The sequence below is a fragment of the Condylura cristata genome, unplaced genomic scaffold (assembly GCF_000260355.1).
Source record: "Condylura cristata isolate star-nosed mole 26May11 unplaced genomic scaffold, ConCri1.0 scaffold00023, whole genome shotgun sequence".
In the NCBI taxonomy this organism is placed as follows: Eukaryota; Metazoa; Chordata; class Mammalia; order Eulipotyphla; family Talpidae; genus Condylura; species Condylura cristata.
In genome coordinates, this window is record NW_004567124.1 from 18,695,501 (window position 1) to 18,722,513 (window position 27,013).

General features: G+C 34.8%; 1 protein-coding gene across 5 annotated transcripts in view; it reads left to right on the plus strand.

Moving 5' to 3' along the window:
* GABPB1 (GA binding protein transcription factor, beta subunit 1) overlaps positions 1–22,435 on the plus strand; it is a 62,170-nt gene extending 39,735 nt beyond the window's left edge. Inside the window, exons 3-9 of one of the 5 annotated variants that reach the window (XM_004687801.2) lie at positions 945–1,112; positions 2,417–2,611; positions 3,734–3,845; positions 4,239–4,352; positions 11,771–11,956; positions 15,664–15,779; positions 20,909–22,435. In XM_004687801.2, the coding sequence (XP_004687858.1) occupies positions 945–1,112; positions 2,417–2,611; positions 3,734–3,845; positions 4,239–4,352; positions 11,771–11,956; positions 15,664–15,779; positions 20,909–21,061 (1,044 nt within the window). In that variant the 3' untranslated portion in view covers positions 21,062–22,435. Of the gene's footprint in view, positions 1–944; positions 1,113–2,416; positions 2,612–3,733; positions 3,882–4,238; positions 4,353–11,770; positions 11,957–15,663; positions 15,986–20,908 lie in introns of those variants that run through there. The other 4 variants (XM_012728786.1, XM_004687800.2, XM_004687803.1 and 1 more) reach the window with 4 other exon arrangements.
* The last annotated feature ends 4,578 nt before the right edge of the window (positions 22,436–27,013 follow it).

Sequence of the window (27,013 nt, forward strand, 5' to 3'; positions counted from 1 at the left end):
TTCAGTAAATCCTCATGTTCTGCTCCCCAATCCCTCAGGTGAGCAGCACGGCCTGCACCCCAGTTCTTCCACTCATAAATAAATAAATCTTAAAAAAAAAATTGCCTTTGTGCTGCTAGAATAACATTCATTAGAAATAAAAGGTTTTCAATAGTAATAAAAAAATTATTCCCAGGGTAAGTGATTTCCATTTTTATAATACAATGAAAACACATTACAAGCTTGGTATCATTCTTTCTTGTTGTGTGACTTTAGACAAACTAGTAATCTTTTTATGCTTAGGTTCTTATTGACAAATGAGGATAGTAATAGTACCTATGTTAGGAGGAGAGTAAATGAGATAACAGATGTAAAGATAACAGAATAGTGCTTGGCATGGAAAATGATTATTTAAAAAAAAACCTTTGTTGCTGTTATTACAGTAGTGATCTTAGCAAATGTCATGTTCTAGTGAACTGTCTTGGTCCTTTGGAATATCCATAGGGCCTTGATAATTTGAGTTGTAGGATTTTCTGTGCTTCCAAATGCAAAGTAATGAAGACTTGAGGGCAGTATGCTAAGTTAGATAAGTTAGACAAAGGAAAATATGAAACTAAATTAAAAACAGATACAGAAAACAGATTTGTGGTTGCCAGAGGTAGAGAATGGGGACAATGGGGAAAATGGGTGAGTGTGGCTAGAGGTACAAACTTTCAGTAATAAAATCGGTAAGTCGTAGGAATTAAAGTATAGCATTGTACTTGTAGTTAATAATATTATCCTGCATAGTTGAAATTAGGAAAAAAGTAACTCTTAAAAATTCATATCACAAGAAAAAAATTGTAATTACATATTGTGATGAATATTATCTAGACTTATTATGGTTCCCAAAAATAGTAATAGAAGTGTGTCAAAGGCCTGTCTACAAACCTGTAAATGTGGATTTTTCTTCTCTTGTGGTATAGCTGGGAACTTCTCCACTTCATCTGGCAGCACAGTACGGACATTATTCCACCACAGAAGTACTACTCCGAGCTGGTGTAAGTAGAGATGCAAGGACCAAAGTGGACCGAACGCCATTACATATGGCAGCTTCTGAGGGCCATGCCAGCATAGTAGAGGTTTTGCTTAAGGTACGTGTTTTCTTGAACTTTGCTTCTGAAACTCGGTTCCCAAAGACTTTGGGTTTTGTAAGGGAGGAAGGGGAACTAGTTTTGTTGAACAGCTACATAGCATTTGTCTGTATTATCTCATTTTTTGTATGTAAGACTATTTGGTAAAAATTATCTTAAAGTTTTCCTTTCTGTGGGGGAAAAAGCTTCTAGGCCTGTTCTTAGTTAAATTTTAAACAATTGATTTTTTAGCTCTTGATCTCTACTATAACTACAGCTTTGTTTTGTTCAATTTGTTCTCCTAATGGAAGGAATTAAAGCTTGGACAAGTAGCACAGAAATAATACAAACATACATTTTATGGGGGTGGAGTGGGGAATGGGATCAAAAACGGTGCGGGGAGGGAAGTGCACTGGACTATGGTGATGGCACACTGGTGATTTGGTGATGGGATTACAACTGAGATGAAAAAAGGCACAAAATGATGTAAAAATAAACTATTATATATAAAAAATAACACAGACATGGATTTTCTTTATTGTCTAAATAAGAAAGAGTGTGTAGAAAATTCTGAAACAGAGTGATAAGATTTAGATATTCTTAGTCCTTTTTATTCTGGCCTCTAGTTTAGCCAGTGTAGAAGTAGCATAATGTAAACCACATGTAATTACAGATTTTCTATTCATTATAATTAAAAAGGTAAGAGTAATTTTGATATTTTATGATTCAGTATATACAAAAATATAATTTTAACATGAAACCAATTTAAAAATTCTTAATGAGGTTTTTTTCCCCCCATCTTTTTTGGGTGGTAAGTCTTTGTATTCCAGTGTGTATTTGCATATGCAGCTGTGTTTCCAGTGTTTAATAGCTATGTATATCTAGTAGTTGTGGTACTGGACCATGTACTTGTAGACCTATAGATAGCTGCTTTTTAGTTCTTTACATTGTACTCATTTTGAAAGCAAAGGCTGTTTTGTGTAAATAAGGAATTAAGGGACCAGTCCCCATAAGGAACTAAAGAGGGTTTTGGTAGAACACTTATAGTTTCCTTCACTTCTTATTCCATTCACATTCATAGCTGGGTGAAAAATAATTGTTGCATTCCTCAGAATGCAACTAGAAGGAAAGTAATGAGGGAAGTCAACATGATAGAAAACTGATTGAGAGGTGGTGATTCCTGAAACAGATTATTCAACGCAAAAAGACAGAGTTGATCATGTTAGTAACAAGTTCTCCTCTAAAGTTTAGTGACCAGTATTTTCATATCAAGGACTCTTAGTAATTCATTATTAAAAATCTCTCATTTTGAAATATTTCTGTAGCATGGTGCTGATGTCAATGCAAAGGACATGTTAAAGATGACAGCTCTACATTGGGCCACAGAACACAATCATCAAGAAGTGGTGGAACTTTTAATCAAATATGGTGCTGATGTACACACGCAAAGTAAATTTTGTAAAACTGCATTTGATATTTCAGTAGACAATGGGAATGAAGATTTAGCAGAGATACTACAGGTAACTTTCATCTTTAAATTTAAGAAAATAAAGAATCTTTCTCTTGACAGATTTTACAGATTGATTTAACTATTTCTGTTGTAACTTTTGGTTCTGGACTTTTGTTAACTTGGACAGGACTTTTCATTTCTTTGTTCATTACTGCTTATTTTCCTGATTGTAAGAATATATTCTTTTTATGAAACATTAGAAGATTAGAGAAGATGCTTCTTTAATTCCTAAAATTCCCTCTTAGAAATTTCTTTCTAGTTTTTTTTTCTTTTTCTTTTCATGTTTGGTTGCTACATGCTTTTTCAACATCTTTCATACTTCCTACTAACTTATTTTTTAGCAACCATAACAATGACTTCTGTGAGTGATGCAGAAATATAATTATGCTTGGTTTCTTTTATTTTTCTTTCTTTTTTTTTTTAAGATTTATTCATTTTTTTATGCATACAGGAACTGTGGTGCAGGGTGGGGGTGCAGGCAGTTAGCGTAGTTATGTATGGCTTTTGGATAAATTTTTCTAGTAACTAAGATTACTTTTCTTCAGCTAAACAAAGTCTCTATGAATGATCTTATTGCTGCTTCTTTTTACCTGTCTTCTTTTTCTCCCACCCATTCTTCTTTAAGACACTCTACCTCGATTGAACTTCAGTTAGTTATCCAAAGGGTGTTATATGTTAGGGAAAATGAACTTTGTTATGATCTTTCAATTATTTTACTCCTTATAGTGCGGTTTTGGGGATAGGGCTGAAGATGGAGAATAATTAATTGGGCAGGAAGGACATACTTTATTGCTGTATTATCCTATGTTACAGGATAAAGTAGAGGAAATAATTTAGCTCTTTTAATGTCTTGAGCCAGAGGGAAGCAAAGTATCTTCCAACTAGTTCTGTAAAATGCTGCCATATAACCATTTCTCCTTTTGGAATTTTGCTACTTTGCCTAGTAGAGTAACTTATTCACACCTCTGTCTAGCTACTATAATCTCAGTAGAATCATTAGAGATGATGGCTTGCTTTATATGATTCCCCTGAAATTAGAGATTATGCCTTTATATTTGTGTCTATATTGCACTGAGAGTCCATCCTATGTATTCTGGTTATAATTCTGAAAACACTGTAATTTGTTCCCTAGATTGCTATGCAGAACCAAATCAACACAAACCCAGAGAGTCCCGACACTGTGACGATACACACTGCAACACCACAGTTTATCATTGGACCTGGAGGGGTGGTGAACCTAACAGGTCTGGTATCTTCAGAAAATTCATCCAAGGCAACAGGTATTGAGATGCATATAGGATAGCTATTGGGATTTTATGCTTTAGTAGGTATTCATCCTTTTAAGAAAGGACTGTTGAAGAAAGAGGGTAAGCTTCTATCAGCCACTTTTGTTTTCTTTGGTATAATTGGCAAAAACAAATTTTTATGAGATAAATAATCAAAAGAAAGGTGATATTGCAAAATGTCCGGCAGTATTGTCTTTCAAAAAGCTGGGTAATGTTACCCAAGCTTGTTTTTCATAAAACTAATATTATCCAAGCTCCAGTTACAAGTTGAATAAAATAAAAGAGAGTATCAGAAAAATACCTTAGGTTAAGCTCCATAAAAATTCAAATCTATTTTCTCTTTCCTCATAGATGAAACGGGTGTATCTGCTGTTCAGTTTGGAAATTCCTCTACATCAGTATTAGCTACATTAGCTGCCTTAGCTGAAGCATCTGCTCCATTGTCCAATTCTTCAGAAACTCCAGGTTAGAAAAATAAGTCAATTATACATTAAAATTTGGATATTCAAATACTTTCAAAGTCTGAGAGGGTAACATAAAAGGCGAAAGTGGGTGGGATTGAGGTTATGACCCTTCTGAAGAGAGTTGGGCAGAACAGGGGTCATCTGCTGCTCAACTCCAGCATATTATAGCCATGTGCTCAATGTTGCAGATTTTGGGCTTTTCCCCTCACCCCGGGAAGCTAAAAACCTTGATTTCAAGAGCATACTAAATCTTGGAACTGAATTAAAAATGAAAATTAATTTGTAGTTCACAGAAAACATGTCTATAATACCCAGTTTGGCCTGTTTCACTCATCAGTGGCTTCTTGTACAAATAAAGTAGGTAAATAGATATGGACTTGCTATCTTTTTCATAACTTTTAATTTTGGTCATTTTTATTCAAATGACATAAAATCTTAATGCTGACCCACTGAAAGCAGCATACCATCACAACCAGTAAAAGATCCAATGATAAATGATGACAGCAATATTTATAGCTAATTTAAATAAAACATGCCTTTATATACTTAACCATAATGGTCTTGCTCTGATTTTTATGTAATTTAAAAATATTTTAAACTAGGAATCAAACCACAAAAATATTCTTAATGTAATTTGTCATTTGGATCAATGCTTTTAAAAGTAAAGAATAATTTTTTATCATTCATTATTTAGATTAATGTTTAATAATAGTGGTAGTTCATTAAGTGCTCACTGCATGTGCTGTGTGTGCACTATGGTAAGTTTACTTATGATCTTAATTCTCATCAAAAAACTTGAAGGTAGGTGTTACTGGATTTGACTCTTTAAGGTGCTACAGATTAAAAGATGTATTTTTCCCCCTAGGGATAAGAACCTACTACTTACCCTGCTCTCCTTTCTTTTTTTATTAACTATTTACTATTAGTAAAGACTTATTCATTCACTGCTTCTCTAGTGTTGTAATCAATGTGTAAGTGTTTATAGTTGGGAGACTTAAGATTTTTCCCAGTTAGTTTTGACCATCAGCTGTTACATGTACCACTGTATTGAAATGCTGCTTTGATAGCCTGTATCTCTCTAGCATCTTTGTTAATGCGTGACGACATCAAATTTCATTGGTGGTTCCTATTTGCTTAGACTTAATTTTTTTGTAGTTGATCAGAGTACTTAGCTCTAAAGTTAAACAATTTTTCTTGAGAGCTAGCTGGAAGTTTTGACTTTTATATGTTTGACTCCATGAATTGGTCATACCAACTTGTTACTTCTCCTATTTTTGAAAATATTTTTGTACGGTCTGGTCTGAGAGAATTAGTAACTTCAATTGATTTTTATTGCGTGTAACTTAACAATCTTCTATGAGAAAAAAAATTGTTTATTTCAATGCCACATCATTTTGGAATCTTTTTGAAGACATTTTTAAGAATATGAAGTAAGTTAAAGTTCAGGTGAGTATGTACGTTGCCACCACTGTAAAACACCTCCTGGACTGAGGTTCATGATGACATAAAGAAATATATTCTCAGATCTCAATTTGCACATGTGCAGGCAAAGATATATCAGTCTTAAATTACCCCCCTTTCTCTTGACATTCCACTGTCTTTTACATCAATTATTAGACTCACCTTAATTTTAGAAATGTTTGTTTTTTCAAGGCCATCTTAGGATCTGGAAAATAAAGTAGTGTTTGCATTTTACATATGATAAAACTGAAGTTTGTGGTGGTGAAATAATTTTTTTCAAAGTAGCATGGCTATTCACTGATGACAAGAGGTTTGTGCTTGGGTCCTACTGCTTCCCATGTTTTGTGTCAGCTACAGTATACTGTCTCCTCTGTGCTACTTCTTAGGTGATTAGTGTTTGTCTCTTCTAATTTGTGTATAATTTGGCCTATGATAGGAATAAGTATTCGTGTGATTATCTTTTTGTTTTATGCCAAACAAAAGTATCGCTATTCCTGCCTTTACTCCTAAGGTGTCTGTTGCCGTAGATTAGTATAAATGTTCCGCTTCTCTTTTACCCTTTTTTTTAAACATAAGTCAAACCAGATATAAGAAAAGTCAGATACTAAATTTATACCCATATTACTTTATTTTGCCAGGTGATACCATAAACACATTGTTTGGCTATCCAACAGTCAGACTGTAGCAGCAAATGGACTGCTTTTAAATGGAGGCTGGCTGACTGACACAGTCCTCTGTAGAGTGAGAAGATTCTTGTGATAATTGAGGATACCAGGATACCATTTCACTAGGGAACTATGACTTTAAGTAGTTACCCTTGATTACCTTCAGATCATCCCTGACATATAAAACAGATTAGTCCAGTGGGAATCACATAACTGAAATCAGTCTATTATAATACTTCTGTTGTAAAATCAAATGATATCTGTCTATTCTTGATGTTACAAGCACATATCAGTGTAGATTGTCAGTGTTTGATGATTAAAACATTTAAGTTGAACTGATTCCTTCCTAGCACTTTTTCATGTAAATATTTTCAGTTTTATTCTTTTCCCCATAAACTAAGATTTATATTTCCAAATGTCAACTTGATTAAAGTTTTATATCTCCATGCATAATTTCCTTGAGTTGTTATCTCTTTAATAGAAATAAAGAAAAATAGTTTGATATTAGTCACAAACTTAATTTGGCATAATAAAGTATGAAAAACTAAAGATTAATATTTATTAGGCTCTTGCTGTATGCCTATTACTTTGTTCATTGCCATATATGCAATATCTCATTTTGTTTTAACAATAGTCATATGAATTAAGATGCTATCGTTGGGCCTTTTACCTCCTTGGATTATAGTGGAAAATTATTGGTACCTTCGTGATAGTTGTGGTATGGTAACATACCATCTGAAGAGGTATGAACCTTTACCCCTACATCAGATATAGTATTCTAAACCAGTGCTATCTTGATAAAAAAAGATGTATTATTGATTATTGGTCAAGGTTTAGCTTTCAGATTAAAGTTTCCACCTGTATGAAACATTAGTTTTTTTTTTTGTTAGAATGACATAATAAACAGTTATTCACCCATATAATAAATCCAGATAAATAATGGTGATTCATGCTATATATTAAAAATATAGGATTTTACTTAATCTGAAAATCTTCCAGAGAACACACATTTAAACTAAAGATTAAATGGGAATTAGTGTGGCAAAAGGTAAGGAAGAACATTTATGAAGGGGGACATGTGGAGTTTTTACATCAGGAAAAAGCTTATCTTTTTAGGGCTCGGCAAGGAAAGTGAATATATTTGACAGATACTTGGGGTATAGAATTCAAGTTAAATTTGGTTAGATGTGGACGTAACCTTCAGTTTGGTTTTTTCCTTTTAAAATAAAATCTTTAAAAACTCTTTAAACGCTGTCTGTGCTCTAGTCTGCAGTCTACATTGATTTTGCTTTGCTTTGCTGTGTTCTTCCTTGTGACCCGGCTCTATTATTCCTTGATTCTGTAGATATCCTTGTCTACCCTTCTTTGTCATGAGCAATTCTGCTAATTGCTAGTCTTTTTTTCTTCTGGTAATTGTTTTCTTTCTTTTTCTTAATATTGAAATTTGAATTAGGCCCCTGTGAGATTGTTTTTGTCTCTTTCTAAAATAGAACAGTAAAAGTAAGTTGGCTTTAAGGAATAAATTGCTAGAATTCACAAGTTTGTTTTATTTCTGCTTTTTAGTTTTAATTTCAGCTTCAGTTGAAGGCACAATACCTTTGAAATGTTTTTTCTTCAGTACAGCATCTATTTTATTGCAATATTTGAACATAGAATATTCAGTCTTAGAATATCTTTTTTTCAGTCTTAGAATATTTATTTATTTATTTTGGTCTTAGAATATTTTAAAGATAGTTTTTTCCTCTTATTTGAAACTTACTGCATAACAATTAAGTCTTGCTGAATAAAAGATATCAGATATTTTCAAAGATGAACTAGATTGACTATATTATAACTTGGCTATTGAGTTAGATTACTAAATATTATTTTTTATTTGAGGGTGTTTTATGTTTTTGGAGACATGTATATGTATTTGTATATATGTATGTATATACACATTTTTTTTGTATTCTTTTTTGAATAACACTTTTCAAAGGTTTTAGGCTTTGTTTTACCACTTTACTGTTGGGTTGTTTTAAGGGCTCTGGGGAGGTAAGTCTTACATAATTAATGTCCTTATAATTTTTTCTTAAATTGTTTTCTGTAGCACAACTTGAAAAGAAAGCTTTTAGATGAAAGACAAGACTGCTATTATTTTAATGACAGTCATTGCAAATAGTGCCAAGATGAAAGTCCCCAGGCTGTGCCTTGATTGTGTGTGATCTCAGAAATTTCTTACATATGATTGTTTTAAAATATTTACTACTTGTAGTTAGCATTCAGCCAGAGTGAATATTTCTTTTTTATATGGATATTTTTTAAAATCAAAGCAATAATTAATGTGTCTGAAAATCTTGGTAGTAGTTCTATTGAATGAATATATTACTCTTTTATGCCCTGTATTTCATTTTATAATTGTCTTCCCAAATTTTTCTAAACTGCTTGGTGATAAAGCCTAATTATAGTTTAAGACAAATAAAAGAACTCGAAACATAAGGTTGGTTTGCATTTTGTTGGTTACTTCTGTAGTTTGTATTGTGACTTTTGATTACCACAGAACACAGTAGCAGGGTCAGAGCCAGATAGGTTGCTCTGAGTATATACTTGAAATCTAGGATTCCAACACTTGTTTTTTCATAAAACAGACTTCATATATTTATGGCCTCTCTGTTTTTCATAATTCCTGTGTTTATTGATATTTATAATCTTCTATTTGAAGTCGGTTACAGAAAAACATGTTTCAGAGCAACTGTGTATCTGAAAGGCAGCTTGACGACAGGAGAGAATGGCTTTAATTGTAATTTTCATAAAGTATTGTCTCAACAAAAAAACATGTCATTTAGAAATTTTGTCATTTCTGGATTAATTATATGAAAGCATTTTTTTTAAATGTTGATAGTTTTCAAATCCATAGACAAATTGTGGATGAACTTACATGCCTTTTATATGTTACCTGTTAACACCTTGCCATCCCTTGATGCTCTCTGTCTTTCTTTGTCCCCTCTTTACTTCCCCTCCATTTTGCCAGATTATCTGGAAATTGGCTGCATGTATAACAACACTAAGGCCTAAAATATTTTAACATGCCCCAGAACAAGAACATCCTACTGCATGTTCACAGCTCCATTATATTTCCTAAAATCTTGAGCATTAACTGAGTGGCATCGGACTATCTGACCTATGCTCCATGGTCAACTTTCCAAGTTATCCCCCAAAGTTTATAGTTGTTTGGTTTTCATCCAGAATTCTGTCAAAGCATATTGTACTTGGTTATATTGTCTGTTTAGTCTCCCTCAATCAAGGACTCTCACGCTACCTCCTTTGTTCTTAATGATATTGAAATCTTTGTAAATGTCTGTGTCTGTTGTCAACGGAATCACCCTTTCCTTATTTATCTGTTTTTTGATAATTAGATTTGGATCAAACATTTCCAGGAAGAGCACAGTGATATTTTGTAATCTCCCATTATATCACATCAGTGCGCACATAATGTCAGGCCACCCTGATAATGACTACTTGGTGAAGAGTGGTGTCTGTTGGGTCTTTATAGACACATTTCCCCTTTGGGGTGATCTTTTGAAAACATTTAAATGTCTTGTTTCCCCAAAATATTTCACCTGTGATTTTAACATTTATTAATGATTGTTGCTTGCATCAATTATTTCATTGGTGGTCTTAATTATAGTTTTTACTTTATTAATTAGATGTCTTATAAAGATCTTTTCTCTTCCATTCTCTTCTCCTTTATTATGAGGTATTATAATCAATGGATGTTTAAAAATTCATTATATTATAATCCATTATTGTCATTATTCCTTTTTGAATATAACATACATACAGAAAAGTCTATAATTTAATACATTTAGTCATTTATTGATTAATACATAATGATCATTGTTCAGTTTATATATACAAACTATGTATAGTTTGTATGGTTTTTTTTTCAGACTAAGTATTTTGTATTTAGTCACTTTAATTTAGATTTTCATGTGTGAATCTACCACAGTTTATCTACTCTTGATAAGTTTATTTTTCAAGTTTGTTTCAGGTTATTGCATAATGTGTAAAATAGTTTACTGTGTCTGTCTTTTGAGATTGGTAGTTAGGCATATGTTTGCTTATGGGAAAAGATTTTGGCAGTATTAACTAGTCTTTTTTTTTTTTTAAGATTTATTTTATGCCCCCCTAGTGGTGCAATGGTTAAACATACAGCATTATTTAATGATCGCCAGCTGGTCTGAGTAGGATCCCAGGCCAGGGAGCTGACCTACATGGCTCACTCGGCAAACCTTGTCCTGCCTGCTGCTCCCCTCAACAGTGTTATGTCAGTAGATCTGCCTGTTCTTTTCCCCACTCTTGTCTCTAGTGAATTCTCTCACCCACTGCACCTCTGGCCTACACCCCAGTTCTTGTACCCAGAAATAAATCTTAAAAAAAAAAAACCAACAAAACTTTATTTTTTGTGCATAGGCTAGAGGTACACTGGGTGAGAGGATTTACCAGAGACAGAGTGGGAAGCAGATGGGTGGATCCACTGACATACACTGCTGAGGGGAGCAGTGGACAAGACAGGAGAGGTCTGCTGCGCCATGTGGGTTAGCTACCTGGCTGGGGATCAAACTCATGCCATAGCGGCTGGTTTGATAGTGCTGAAATTTTAACCCCTGAGTCATCAGGGAAGCCCCCTTAACTAGTGATTCCTTTACCTAGGCAAGGCCATGGATGCTGTTTATAGCTGCCAGAATCTTCTCTAAGCTTCATAAAATATGTAAAGCATAGTTTTGATCTTAATTATCTTAATGTTTCTATTTCTTATCATAGTGTATACCACTCATTACAATGCAACCTTGCTTACATATTAAAAAGGGAACACTTTATTCTGTCTACTTGAAAAATATGTTTCTATGTTTATTGGATAGAAAATTTTTATTAACTCATGTAAAATATATCTAAGTATAATCACTTACAAAATTGCGTTTTGGGTTGTGGGATTTTAGTTAGCATGCTTAACTTTTGTTATAACTGTGACTTTATGAGATCTTATAAATTTTGTTTTTCATATAACTAAATGAAGAGAAATTATTTATTTAAACATACACATGCACAGGTAGTTGGAACTCACTGAAATGGTGGGACTTGTAATCAGCTATTTACAAAGATACCTAGGCATTACTGGAAACTGAATTTAAAAGCATATAAAAGCTTTTGTGTGTAAGAAAGATGCAAGTGAAAACCAAGGTCGCAAAGTAAAATAAATTTCTGTTCTTGCTTTTATATGTAATCACCCATTTTAAGATTCATTTTGTTTTTTCAGTAGTGGCTACAGAGGAAGTAGTTACTGCAGAATCTGTGGATGGAGCAATTCAACAAGTAGTTAGTTCAGGAGGTCAACAAGTTATCACAATAGTGACAGATGGAATTCAGCTTGGAAATTTGCACTCCATTCCAACCAGCGGAATAGGTCAGCCCATCATTGTGACTATGCCAGATGGACAGCAAGGTTGGTAGAAGGCATTTATATGAAGTTTGTGTTACTTTTCTATTTCAGGAAATTGTGATATTTCTCAAGGCATTTATTTTTGCCTACAGTATATTTTATAGTCTTGGTGCAATTGATTTAAATTCCCTAATTTTATTTGCCTGTACTAATACCAAAATTTGCCTGTACTAATACCAAAATTAGCTTACTTTTCCTCAGTATACTAGGTAGAAAGTGGGATTAGTCCTAAATATTCTTTCTGGAAAATGAACTTAAATAATTCAAAATCAACATAGCACACTAACTTCCTAGTATTATAGGACAGGGTATAGGTGTTCCCCAGAACCCCGAAACCTGCCTATTTTAAAATAGGTTCTGCCACCTGCTGCATTAAGACAAAACACTAGAACATATGATATTTAGTAAAAATGAACTTTAATACAATTAGTGTGTGATAAAGGCAAGACAAAGACTATAATTGACAAGTTAAGCACTCAAAGTTACCCAACCTCTTGTTAGTAAAGGCCCACCCAAACAGGGTTGGCCCAAAGCAGGGCCACTGAGGCCCGAAAGCCTGCCATAAGTCTAAAGCAACTTCTGGTGGGAACCCATAGGAAAGGGTCAGAAACAGCCAGAGATGTCTGGAAGGAAAAGAACACAAGCAAAACCAAGATAAAAGCTGCCATTGTTAACCTCCCCATGGACCGCTCACCTACATCTGTTTCACCAGCTCAGGACCAAAAAGCAAATGCAGCTTCTTCACATGACTCTGCTCCATGTGCCTCCTCGAGGTCTCCTTGCTCCATCCATCATTCATGCTCTGTCAGTCTCTCCAGTTTCACCTCCGCCCTGCGTAGCTCCACCCTTTCTTGGGTGGAGCATGGAACTTGGAACTTCCCCTTTTCCTGAGGACCACCCTGTTACACTAGGTCATTCAATGCAACTTATATATTGCACGGACTTTTAAAAGTATCATGTAAGAAGAAGCTACATTGAAAGAAGTTGGACATAAGACGGTAGGAAGTGCAGAAGTGCAGGTTGGTTGATAACATTCCCATTTATTTCCTCTTGGAAATCACAGAGAATAATAAGATGGATGAAACAAAAGCCCAGCAACATTTTCAGTGAAATTGAAAGGCTAACAAAATTGCAAAATTCATATTTTAAATGCTGCAAAAAACATTTATCACCATTACCATGGACACCTTAATGGAAACTCACAATAGTGGATCAAGAAAAGAAAAGTGGTTTAGTTCAGAAATCATCAGTAAATATGAGATCCCAGAAATACAAGGCTTAGTCTGAGTAGGAAGAGCTATGCACAGGGCTAAGGTAGAATTGGGTAAAGACTGGAAGAAAAAAAGGACAGGAAATTTATGTTTGAAAAAGCATGGCCCTGCTCCATGTTTGTTGGGGGAAAAACAGTGTGTGCACGCACATTGCCTTTTAAAGAATGAGTAGGATTACAGATACCTATGGCTTTTCAAGGCTAGTTAGGAAATTGGGGAAGAGAAGGACTAATGGTAGACATTCTCCTCAACCAAGTTTGGCTTAAAGTGACAGACAACACACAATAGAGAAGCAGGTCTCAAGGAAAATGTGCTATTCCAGACTTAGATCACACCTACGTGCTTTTACAAAGCTTTAAAAAGCTAATTCTGCTTTTTTTTTTTTAAGATCCATTTATTCATGCATATGGAATTGGGGTACAGGCCAGAGGTGTAGGGGCAGTGAGAGGATTCACCAGAGACAGAGTGGGAAGCAGAACAGGCCGACTGACGAAATACACTGCTGAGGGGAGAGCGGGCAGGTCAGGAGAGGTCTGCCGCACCATGTGGGTCACCTCTAGGACCAGGGATCGTTGCTGAAGTGGCTTTAGCTTCCTGGTGCTGTGCCTCAACCCGCTGCGCCACCAGAGAGGGCCCAGCTAATTCTAATTTTATGAAAAAGAAGAAAACTTGCAAATATTTGTATTAACATAGACAAAACAGGGCCCTTCTTGGTGTGCAAGGTGTTGAGGTGCAGCACTGTGAGGTTATTTGCAGCCACAGCAGATCTCTCTTGTCTCACCCACTGCTCCCCTCAGGAGTGTATTTCAGTACATCTGCCTGTTCTGCTCCCCACTCTGTTTCTGGTGAATCCTCTCACTCTCCTGCACCTGTGGCTTGTACCCCCAATACTGTGCGCATAAATGAATAATTTTTTAAAAAATAAAAAAGCATTGTTTCTGAAACCTAATGTTAGACATTTACACTAATCTCATTGATGAACAAATTGTAAGAAATGTTTTGGAATGAAACCTCTATGTTTTGGAATGAAAAGCTCAGTATCATAAAGTTCTCAATTTTTTCTGAGTTAACTTTTAAATGTAATGTAGTACGAAAAAAACTATTGGTTTGTTAGGGCTGCCATACAAAATACCACATACTGGGTGACTTAATAGAAATTTCTCTCTCATAGTACTGGATGTTTGAGGTCCAAGATCGTGGTGTTGGCAGGTGTGATTTCTTCAAGGAGACCTTTCTCCTTGGCTTGCAGATGATTGCCTTCTTGTCCTCCATGGTCTTCCCTTAGCCTGTGTGTTGTCTGTGTCCTAATCGCCTCTTCATAAGGACAGCAGTAATACTGGATAGAAGCCCACCCAAATGACCTCTATAAATGACTCCAAAATCAGCCAAATTCTGAGATACTATGAGTTAGGACTTCCATATTTTCTTTTTGAGGAGAACATGATTGAATCCATAATAAAATAACAAAATCTTAAAGGCTGGGAAACAGTTAAAATGTCCCTCATTGATTATTAATATTACTTTGTTTTAGTATACAGTCATTTTAATGGTCCTGTACTGCTGTGCAAAGCAAGACAACCTTTCTTTGTGTATATTTACAGTTACCAAAAATTGAAACAAAGCCCAACCACCCCATACTAGAACAAGCAAAGTTTATAAACAAACATTATTCATGATGGTATATAGCCACAGTGGAGTTTATGCAAGTAAATAAAAGGAAGTTTTCTATGAGTGATATTTCTAGATCTAGACAATGAAAAAGTAGATGCAGAATGGTATATCTCTTGTATGTACGCCACATCCGTGTGTTTGTTTTTACACAAATTAACACAAGAATGGTATAGAAGAAACTAATAAAAATAATTGTTAGGAGAGGTGGAGTGATACCCACAAAACATGCTTCTTAAATAGTTTTGATTGAGGCCCTCCCTAGTGGCGCAGCGGGTTAAAGCACAGCACTAAGAAGCTTAAGTCACTTCAGCATGAGTTCCTTTCCCGCCTGCCCCTGAGGAGATCCACAAGTTGCGGCAGACCTCTCCTGACCCGCCCGCTGCTCCCCTCAGCAGTGTACCTCGTCCATCTGCCTTTTCTGCTCCCCACTCTGTCTCTGGTGAATCCTCTCACCCTCCGCATCTCTGGCCTGTACCCCAGTTCTGTATGAATAAATAAATCTTTAAAAAAAATAGTTTTGATTGAGACCCTATGAATGAATATATGATCTAAAAAATGATTTATAAGTTAGTAGGTACTTTAAATAATAGCTTTAAGTAAAAAGCAACTAGAAGACAAATAAGAATATTCTCGTAAAAGCAAATCATTGTTTTGAAATTACTGTTGTAGAATATATTTACTTTAGATGAGTTAAATCTATAGTATCAATGTTTTATTTCTACTAAACCTACTAGAAAATTAAGTAATGTATATGTGTTTTCATTTTAGTATTAACAGTACCAGCAACAGACATTGCTGAAGAAACTGTTATAAGTGAAGAACCACCAGCTAAGAGGCAATGTATCGAAATAATTGAAAACCGGGTGGAGTCAGCAGAAATAGAAGTAAGGAGTCTTTTGCCCGGTGTGTTTTGCTGCAGTCATCCAAAATAAATTCAATTTGCTTTTCTTTATTTTTTGGTCTTTTTATATTTATTACCGACAGTGTTGTGTTGATACTGACCGAAAGTAAATGAGTTTTATTTTGTCTAATTTTTTTTTGCCTTATACATTTTAGCAAGCCCTCAATAAATAAATATTGAGTGAATGAATGAGTGAAGAATTTGTAAAAAGTCTGTCATGTAACATTGGAATGCCTTTGGTTGTTGTCCTTCTTCCTTTATATTTTATTAAACTTGTATCATTCTCAAAAGTCACTAAAAGGAGTTTTTTTTTTGTTTTTTTTTTCTTTTAAAGATGAAATGCAGATGCCTTTCTAGGCTGGATGATCATCTTAAAGAAGGTTGATTTTTGTTGACTGGGTTAATTTTTAAAATGTGGTAGACAATTCTTATTTCACTGTTAAATTCTTTATGGAAATTAAGTTACTTTAGATTAGCTGTTGGTAGGATTCAACTTTTCAGTTTTTTCCTCCTTACCTGAATTTGTAAGTATAAACTAGTTTGCAAGTGTAAGCCATAGTTACCACATATGTCTGGAAATAAAATTGTATCCTCCAAGCTTGATATTTAGCTTCTATTGATTGAAAGCAATGTTATTCTTGATTAACTTTGAAAAAGCAACTGCAGCATAAAGAATATCAGAGTTGAAATTAAATCAGCTGAATTTGTATCCCACCTCTTTCCTCTGTTAATGGTGAGGCAAGCAATCTTACTTGAGTTTCAGTTTTATTTTTTCCCCTGAATTGAAATTCAGAATAACAATATCTGCATTCAGGGTTTGTAATGAGAATTGGACAAGTTATGATATTCATTACATACATATTCATAGTATTTGATATGTGTGAATACTAAATGTTAGTGAATATTTAGGAAATCTTTCTTAAGGCCTGTAGTATCATAGAAAAGACTTTTTTTTAGTCACTGAAAGAAAATACAATTCTGATTAAAAATACTTAAGAGATACCTTTACCCAAATTAATTTAAATATTAGACTGGGCTCTTTCAGTACTTTGGCTTCAATCCAAATAATAAATTATTGAGTTAAGGAGAATTGAGTGATGTTTTAACTAGAAAGTTTAATTAAATTTTGACTTTAGTTATTAAGGATGAGCTGTCTTCTTTAAAACTTAAAAGTAATCTTTAGAATATTGAAGTACTTATTCAGAAACTACCAATTTATTCCACTGAATAATATCAGTATAAAATTTAATCTTTTCAATATCCTTTGCTAATATGTTATATCTTGTTTTCTGGAATGGAAGTGAAACTCTCATTTTCTTTGCTTTATTATATAGTAAAGCATTTTAAAATTATAAATTTTTATTAAGCATACTCACTTGGACAAATTATATTTTAAGCAATGTGTAGCCTATACTTTCATTTACCCGATGACCATTGAGAGTTGCCGTTTTCCTCAGAGGTTAGCTTGCTTTCTTTTGTCCTCAAAATTCGAGGCGAATAATTGTAAACAGGAAAGTATGAATTAAGGTATATAAATTAACCAGAATGAAAAGTATAGAACTTTAAGGAGATGGTGTTTTAGTTTGTTAAAAAGGAGAGTGCTTTTTGTTTTTTAGTAATTAGAACTTTCTGGTGATGGAAATCTTATTTTCCATCACTGAAAATGTGCAAATGAAGGTTGTGTGCCCTCTAAGACTTATTCCAGAAAAATGGTGATGCAAGGAATGAGAATAGAGATGGTAGAGGTGGGCAGGAGATGTAGAATGAACAGTTGACCTCAAATGTTTCCAGGTAACTGGGTAATCTCTTGAATTTATTTTCTTAGGTTGTCTTATAGACAAGAGTTGTCTTAGAGTCAGATTTTTATAATGTCTTTAAATGGCAGTATTGTGACAGCTTGGGAATTGGCCTGAAGAGTTTCTTTAAAGCAGTAGGTCTCGTCTGGGGGCAATTTTGACTCCAGCAGACATTTGTCAGTTGTCACATTTTAGTTGTCACAACCCACTAACATTTAGTTGGTAGAGGCCTGGCATGCTCCTAAACATCCTACAATGCACAGGACAGTTGTTTCCACACACCCCCTCACCCCCAACCCTCACCCAAATGAAGCATTTTCTGTTCTAAAAATATTCATGCCAAGATTAAGAAACTCTTCCCTAAAGGAATTAGAAAATAATTCTTTTTACAGAATCTCCCATGTTTGAGTTCTCTGTGTGTGTGTGTGTGTGTGTGTGTTTAATTTAATGATTAGGAATATGGATTGGAACCAGATTTAGGTTTGAATGATATTACCGTTTTCTGGTTGTATGATCTTGGTCGAGTTATTTGACCTTTCAAGGCTTGGCTTTCTCATCTGCAAAAAAGCAGAAAATAATAGCATTTACATTAAGATGTTATTGTAAGGTTAAAATGAGAGTGCATCAGAAGAATGAGTACAAAGGCATATAGTAAATGCTCAGTAGATAAACATAAAATTTATATGAGGTACAGTAGAAGATAATTGTTACACTGTTACAAATTTTTGCTGTGTGATAAAGTAAAATATAAATTCAAATATTAGAATTTTGTATACTGAAATGATAAAACTTAAGAAATAGATTTTTCTAACTAAAGCAGAATTCAGGAATCATGTTTGAATATTAAAAAAGCAAACTCATCTTCCCTTATCCAATTATTCTGTGTCCTAATAATGCATTACTCAGGTTTGGAGTTGTAGTGTAAGACAAATACCTCCTTTATTACTGCCAAATTTTGATTTTCATCAGAATTTATTTTTCTTGGAGCTCTTCAAAGTTAAAATCTGTTAAGTGAAAAATCCTTTAGTATTACATATTAGTAAGGTAAAGTATGATTATTTAAAAATGTCATTTCTTTTATTATATTTTTTTGCAAAAGGTCAAAATCATGGGATTCACATTTCTTTTTACATTAACATCTTAACTTTCTAATAATACACTGTGTATAGTGAGATAAATTTGCGTGAAGGAAGTATCTTGCATTTAACATATGCCTAGTGCTTACTGAGGAATAAATATATCTGGCCAACTCAGGCAGATTTTCACAAATATGAAAAAAGATCTTTTTAAGTAAAATAAGTAATATTTTCCACTTTTTAAAGATTTTATTTGATTTTAAAAGTGAGAGGGCAAAATGGTTCTTTCCTGAAACACTTATATTCCTGAGAAAATGAAAACACTTTAAACATGCATAGTATCAGTAACTATATTTTCATTCTGAAGGATTTAAAATATATTCTGAGGCATACATGTAATATTTTTTCTTTAAGATTTTACAGATTTAGTTAAGAAATGAATTGTAAAATTAGTGTTTTATTTGGCATAGTGGCAGGTAGGAGCTCTCTTTCAAAACATTCATAATGGGGTATATTCTATTAATTGAAATGAAAATACGCCGTAAGGAAAATAAGATTAAGTTGTATGCATTTTTGGAATATATTCTTCAGTTTGCTTCCATCTTATGAGATAATTGAGGATCCTTTGTCGATTCTAAATTTGAATTAATAGCTAATACTAGAAGAGTTAATCTGTTCCAATGTATCTGCCCAACTCGGCAAGTTTTTACCTGTATTCCAAACTTTGACTACCAAAGTATCTTAATTTTGAACAAAAAATTTTAAAACACCCCTGCAGGACTATGAGTGTTCAAAGGTTTTCTCTAGTACTGGGAGAGCAAAACCCACTTCTCACCTCTTCCTCTGGTATTCTTACAGTCCTGTCAGGGGACTGGCATTGAGTCTTTATATGAGATTTGCCTGTTGAATGTCCTCACTGGTTCCTAGTCTGTTATTTCTCCGGAGTAAGTAGTGCTTGGGGTTTACTTAAATTGGAGTGAGGAGCATACCTTTTTTCTGTATTTTATGTAATCGCAAGATTTGGAGACTACTTGTGTAGTCTTTACTCCTGTATCTGGTAGACCCGTAGAATAGATAAGTGAAGTAAGTACTGGCTCTAGCTTCATTCCTGGGGGAGGGGTTGGGATCACAGGAAGATAGGAGCATTAAATTTGCTCCCTTTTGCTTACCATATGAATAGCAAAGGGAGGGGATCCTTTTGGTATTTACCAGGGATGAAGGTCAAAGCCCATCAAGCTGCTGACACCTCACCCTCAGTTTCCACTGGTTAAATGTGTTATCTAGTGTGAGCCTGGCCTTTCTTGGTAGGTTTGTCCTACCATCAACCTCCACCCCACTGAGAGGTCCTGGACCTCTATAATGAGGTTGCACTTTTGTCCATGTGTTTACTTAGAGGTATGGGAAAGGATTTTTTTTTTTTATGTTTACCCTTGTTTTCATGAGCTAACTAGATTGGGATGGAGTGAAGAGATGGAAAAAGAATATGGTTTTCATTGTACCAGATTTGTATTTCAGCTTTCAATATATTGAGGAAACTAATACATACATATACCTATATTTATAGCAGTATAATATAGTAAATCATTATTAAAGAAGTTACTATTCAACTGGTTGTAGATTGTTTAATTTAGAAAACACTAGATCCTCTCTGTTCGTTTTAGAGGTGAGGAATCTTGCTATGATAAAGGAGTGTTGTTTAAAGCAGTCATATTAGAACCTCATAAACCCTATTTCTTAACCTCTTATCTTGGGAAAGCTAAAATCATCTCTTAATATCATTATTATCCTCTGAAAATAGACATTATTTATTTTTAGGAACTTGTTATTAGAGCCACCCTGTTTAGTCATATATTGGATATTCAATAAACATTGTTTTGTAATTGTTACCTTTAGATAAAAATTTCACATATGTGAAGAGATGTTTGTGTATTTCCACCTTCAAGGCCCTCACTAAATTTTGTAGTATGTTTAAAAATATAGCTGTCCAATTTGGTTTTATTATGTTAGCCCTTTTTCTAATTAAGAGATAATTCCCTAACGCCAGAAGCTATAATTCATATCATAGTGTAACACACAAAATTAGAGATTTTATTAGTGGAATGGTTGGAAAGGCAACATTTCTAGGAAATACCAATAATAGCTGTTTAATGCTACCTTTTTTTTTTTTTTTGAAGGATGTATATGTGTATGTGCTAATGTGTTTGTGGAAAAAATTGAAAAAACCTTTTGTTTTAAATTAGGAGAGAGAAGCTCTTCAGAAACAGCTGGATGAAGCAAATCGAGAGGCACAAAAATATCGACAGCAGCTTCTAAAGAAAGAACAGGAGGCAGAGGCCTACAGACAGAAATTAGAAGCTATGACTCGTCTTCAGACTAATAAAGAAGCTGTTTAATCAAAAGGAACATGTAGTTTGAGTTTACTTTTGGTCAAGAAAGAATGCAATCTTGAACTGTACACAGTAAGGTACAGTCATGGGAAGACAGGATAAGAGAAGAGACGGATTGATAATTGGACTTAAGCCATGAGCTCTGAATTCTTGTAACATAAAACTTTAGAAGTTGTGAAATGTATTTAAAACTGAATACTGTAAATAGTTTTTGTTTTTTTACAGTTCCAAATGAGTTGATAAAGATTGTTGAAGAGATCCAAAAACATAAATAGCCACTGTTTTTGTGAATTCTTTTTGATTTTAGTCAGAATCTTAATTTCTCAGAAACAGAACAGTTTTAAGGGTGATCGTTGATTAGACCAAATGTGTAATAATTATGTGGTGGACTGATGCTGGAATTATTCCTGTAGGTATAAACTTCTACATGAAGAGAAGATTTCACCCAGGAAATCTTTGTACAGCTTTAAGTTGTCTCAGATTCTCTGAAAACATTTTTTAGAAAGCGAATTTTTATATTTGTTCAATTTCAGCTATACCCAAGTAGATTTACATGTATATGAAGCAACTATTTTTTAAACTTTCTTTTTGTACATATTCTGCATGTTTTATAATTTCAAAATGCATCACTTGCATAGGTATTTTTCCCACAAAGATGATGAAAGTTACAAGGTAAAAAAACAATTATCCTTTTAGTCTATAGGTCATTGAAATTAAGTAAGCTGGCAACTGGTTTTATTGGGATGACAATGTTCTTGGAAGGAGCAGCTTACAAGAAACTTGAAATTGCAAACTGCAAAATTTATGCTTTTTAAAAATTCCATAGTGGGGATGTGAAATTGTATTCTGTGCCTTCCATCATGATTTCCACACGAAAGCACTTTAAGGCACTGGATTTTAAGATAATGTTTTTGGAAAACTCAGTGTATGTGGGTTTCTGAAATATTTCATGGACGCATCCTCCCCTCTCAACCCCGCCCCCCTACCCCCCGGAAATTATTCCTATTGAAGAAAAAAAAACTGGTATTTTATGTAGAGCAAGAACTTTTTGTACTACAGTGATGCGATAGATATGTCTAACAATTTACTCTTCCCTGTGAAAGCTGTATGCTTGTGCTGTGACTTGGCGCTCATCACAATATCGTTGAATTCCACAATGTATGCACATTAAATGCTGACGTACTGTTCATTCTTTTTTGTAAAACATAACTTCAAACCCCCTTTTTTTTCTTGCTTTATTTTTTAACGTTTTACTGCTTTATGAAAATGTTTAACCCTAAGACTCCTTTAGATTACTTATACTGTATAAAGAAGCAATTACCCTTAAAACTGTACTCTGGCCTACTTTTCTATTTTACAATTAAATATCTTTTCCACATATGTTCAGTGTAGTCCTCTGTTTGACCACGTGTTTTGTTCTGTGTATTGGAGCTGTATTCACCATATGGAAATACATAATCTGTATACTGGGCCTTAAGTTTTTGAGGTAATTCCTTGAATATGTGTTAGTTCCCTCACTGGCATTATTAATATAGTTGTTAATGTAATAAAGGAACTAAACTACCACTCTGATAGTTGCTATTCAGGAACTCTTAACAAAGGTTTTAGGGCAAAGTTAGCATGTGTACATGCAGTGATTCCCAAATCACAGTCATGTAAACATTTGGCCAATTGATAACATTTGTGGGAAAGAAGGATATTTTCTTTTTGTTTTTCCACTAAATTTTCCATATATTTTCAATTATCTAAAGCTGTAGATTTCATATATTTTAAGTACCTTGGAGATTCTTTTTCTGTGCTTTTGGTTGCAGCCGTACATTTATGGATTTTTTTTCTATAGGCAAAGTACTCTTGCCTTTGGAGCGCTGGAACAAAGAAAGGCCAATATGTTCAGAGTGTAGCCAGTGTTTTTGCTGATTAGCTGTGTTTTTGCTTCCCAACCAACCTGATTGAGCTGTGAAGAATCTTTCAGCAGTGTTGGAGATATGTTTGTGAAATTAGTGCTTCGATTTCTAGTCTACTGATTATTACTAGACTTTACTCCATGCAAGGAAAAATATTGGACTTGTGTAATTCTTTGATCTTCTACACTTTACTGTGATATCAATACTTAGACAAGAATTTAAAACTTAGGCCCTCCCTGGTGGTGCAACTGGCTAGGACACAGCACACAAGCTAGCCTCAGCCCGTCAGTGGAAGTTTGATCCCCTGGCCAAGGAGGTGACCCATCTGGCACAGCAGACCTCTCCTGTCTCATCTGCTGCTCCCCTCAGCAGTGTACTTTGTCACTCTGCCTGTTCTGCTCCCCACTCTGTCTCTGGCAAATCCTCTCACTCCCTGTACCTCTAACCTTTACCCTAGTTCTATATGCATAAATAAATAGAATTTAATAGTTTCTTTTCTATGCACTTAGAATAGTACTAGTTAGGTACTATGTAGACATTGAGCTCATTAGATGTCCTGATTACCTAAATTACTCTTGAGATTTGACACTTAGCTGTGTACATCTTGAATGTTAGGATTGCAAATTCTGGGTGGGAACTGTGATGCTTTCAGAAAACCTCACCTGACCAGTGATATCTAGTGTGACTATATTTCTCAGCTGATTTTCACGTGATATTTATTTGCAACTTAAGTGCTTATGAAAAAGGCTCATAAGGTCATGTTTTCTTTAATTTTTGGAAATTTTTTCTTAAGTCATGGCAGAGTAGTTCCTTTATTATTCTGCTACTGGCTGCTCTGTGGTTTTATGCTGGAGGAGGATTGGAAGCTAGGAGAGTGACCTTTTTTTTTTAAAGATTTATTTTATGTGGGCCCTCCCTGGTGGTGCAGCGGGTTAAAGCACAGCACAAAGAAGCTTAAGCCACTTCCGCATGAGTTCAATCCCAGCCTGCCCGGGAGGAGATACACATGGCAAGGCAAACCTCTCCTGACCTGCCCGCTGCTCCCCTCAGCAGTGTACTTCGTCGATCTGCCTGTTCTGCTCCCCACTCTGTCTCTGGTGAATCCTCTCACCCTCCGCATCTCTGGCCTGTACCCCAGTTCTGTACGAATAAATAAATCTTAAAAAAAAAAAATTTATTTTATGCATACTAGAACTAAGGTACAAGCCAGAGATGGGGTTGAGAGGATTCACCAAAGACAGAGTGGGGAACAGAACAGGCAGATTAACTAAAATACACTGCTGAGGGGAGCAGCCGGTTGGGACAAGAGAGGTCTGCTGCACCATGTAGGTCACCTCCCAGGCTGGATATTGAACTCATGCTACAGTGGCTGCAGATAGCTTCTAGTGCTGTGCTTTAACCCCTTGCACCACCCGGGAAGACCCCACCATGTGACTGGGCTATACTTGTATATAACAAAAAGATCCATATAAACACTTCTAATGATAATATGACACTGTATGATCATTATGATGTTATTTGTTGAAATTAGAAGAATCCCTTGCTTATAACAGGAATTGGTGAATTTGACAAGTGTATTCTTGGATGCTTTATGCTCATTAATATTTTCCTTTATTACCCTATACAAAACTACTTTTAAAAGAAAAAGATTTATTTATTTATGCATACAAGAACTGGGATGTAGGCCAGAGGCACAAGGAGTGAGAGGATCTACCAGAGACAGAGTGGGAAACATAACAGGCAGATTTACTGCAATACACTGCTGAGAGGAGCAGCAGGCAGGACAAGAGGTCTGCTGCGACATGTGGGTGACTTCCCTGGGTGGGGATTGTACTTGTGTTGCAGTGGCTGTGGATCACTTCATAGTACTGTGTCTTAACTCCTTGTACCACCAGAGAGGTCCCTCTATACAAAATTTCTTCTTGTTTAAAATCTATAAAATTTATTTGTGCTAATACCTGGAAATCCTTAAGAAGTGACCCAAAATATATCAAGAAGAAAACCCTGTTCAGAAACCATAAAACAATTGCAGGGATCCTTTATATCCATGTGGATGGGCTCCCAAGTCATTAGCTCTTGGGCTTAAATAGCAAATAGGAAAAAAAAACATTTCTATTCCCCTAGCTTTTATTGAATAAATAGCTCCTCTATCATGCAGGTCAACTTAGAAATGAACTAACAGAATTGTTATTTCATTGAGTAATATTTAATATTTACTGTGCTGGACTTGATTATAGATAACTACCCTGTTGTAGTTTTGAGTGATGTTTGCTATTTGCCTTCTCTGTGTTAGCTGAGAAGCTCTCACTGTACATGGATCGTTTTGACGTAAGTTCCCTCAGTTTTCTCAGTGTAATCTCAGATGGAAAACAGTATCATCACTGAAATACGCCTCCGGTTTTAAATCCAGAATTTTGATATGAATACTTTTATGACTTAAACTATTTCCAAAGAGACAAAGAGATAGTCTTCAAATTCTTGATCATTTTGATAAGTTGATGTCCTCTAAAAAATGTTCACTTTGGCCCTCCCGGGTGGCGCAGTGGGTTAAATCACTGCACTGAGAAGCTAGAGCCACTTCCGCATGAGTTCGATTCCCGCCTGCCCGGGAGGAGACCACATGGCGTGGCAGACCTCTCCTGACCCGCCCGCTGCTCCCCTCAGCAGTGTACTTCGTCGATCTGCCTGTTCTGCTCCCCGCTCTGTCTCTGGTGAATCCTCTCACCCTCCGCATCTCTGGCCTGTACCCCAGTTCTATATGGATAAATAAATAAATCTTTAAAAAAAAAAATGTTCACTTTATCTAAGATAATCAAATATTGAATATAATTTGGATAAAGTTCTTAAGGGCTCTTCCTTTTTCCATAAATACTGTAACTCCTCTCCAAAACAAACAAACATTACCATTTGCTTCCTGGAAAAATTTTGACATATCTGTGATTATGTCTGCTATATTTCATTAATTGCTTATTCAGTACCTCCTTGGCATAGGGGTAAAGTCTCAGCATTATCACCACTGCTGGGGCCTGAGTCAGATTCCCCACCAGGAAGCTAACCCACATATGGTGAAGCAGACCTCTCCTGTCTTGACAGCTGCTCCCCTCAGCAGTGTATTTCAGTAGATCCACCTGTTCTACTCCCCACTCTGTCTCTGGTGAATCCTCTCACCCTGTCACATATATAGCCTGCATCCCAGTTCTTGTATACATAAATAAATATATAAAAAAGGATGTTAAATAGCTTAGACCTCATACACAGGTTATATCTCTTTTACATATATATAACACAATATTATATGTAAATATATAGTCTATATAACAATTCTACTCTTACTACTGTGATTACATGAACTAATTTTGAATTTTATAAATTTTATTTAAATGTCTTCTTGATTTAATATTAGAAAATAATTTATATATTTGTGAGGCCAGTAAAGCATTCATTTCTCTATTACTATTCTTCCTAATTTAAGAAATTACTTTCCATCCTTATGATTCTTGGTTACCTCACTTAAATTGCATTCACTTCATTTTCCAATAGAAAAACATCATATATTGAGAAAGCTTGAATGAGTCTCTTAACAACAAAGAAAATTCTTGGTCTGCCAAATATTTTTGCCCAGTATCAGAAATTCTATATAACCAAGCACTAGTACATTATCAGGCTTATTACTTTTTAAAGGTATGATTAAATACTCACTGGTTTTGTTGTTTTCATGCACACATCAAAACATTCCTGCACCTAGCACCCATATTTAACACATCTTAAAGTTTACCTTCTTTTCTTAAACATTTTTTGTCTTAAGTGTTTTTTCTTAAGAATAAATAGACTTCAACTACATTTATAACATTGGTTTCCTTCCTTCTTCCCTAGAAGGTAACTGCTATTCTGAAGTTGTGTAAAGATATTTTCATACTTATACTACACACTGAATTTTTAAAAATATGCATTGAAGATTTTTTGTGGTGTAGACCAGAGATGCAGAGGGTGAGAGAATTCACCAGAGACAGAGTGGGGAACAGAACAGGCAAATTTACTGAAATACACTGCTAAG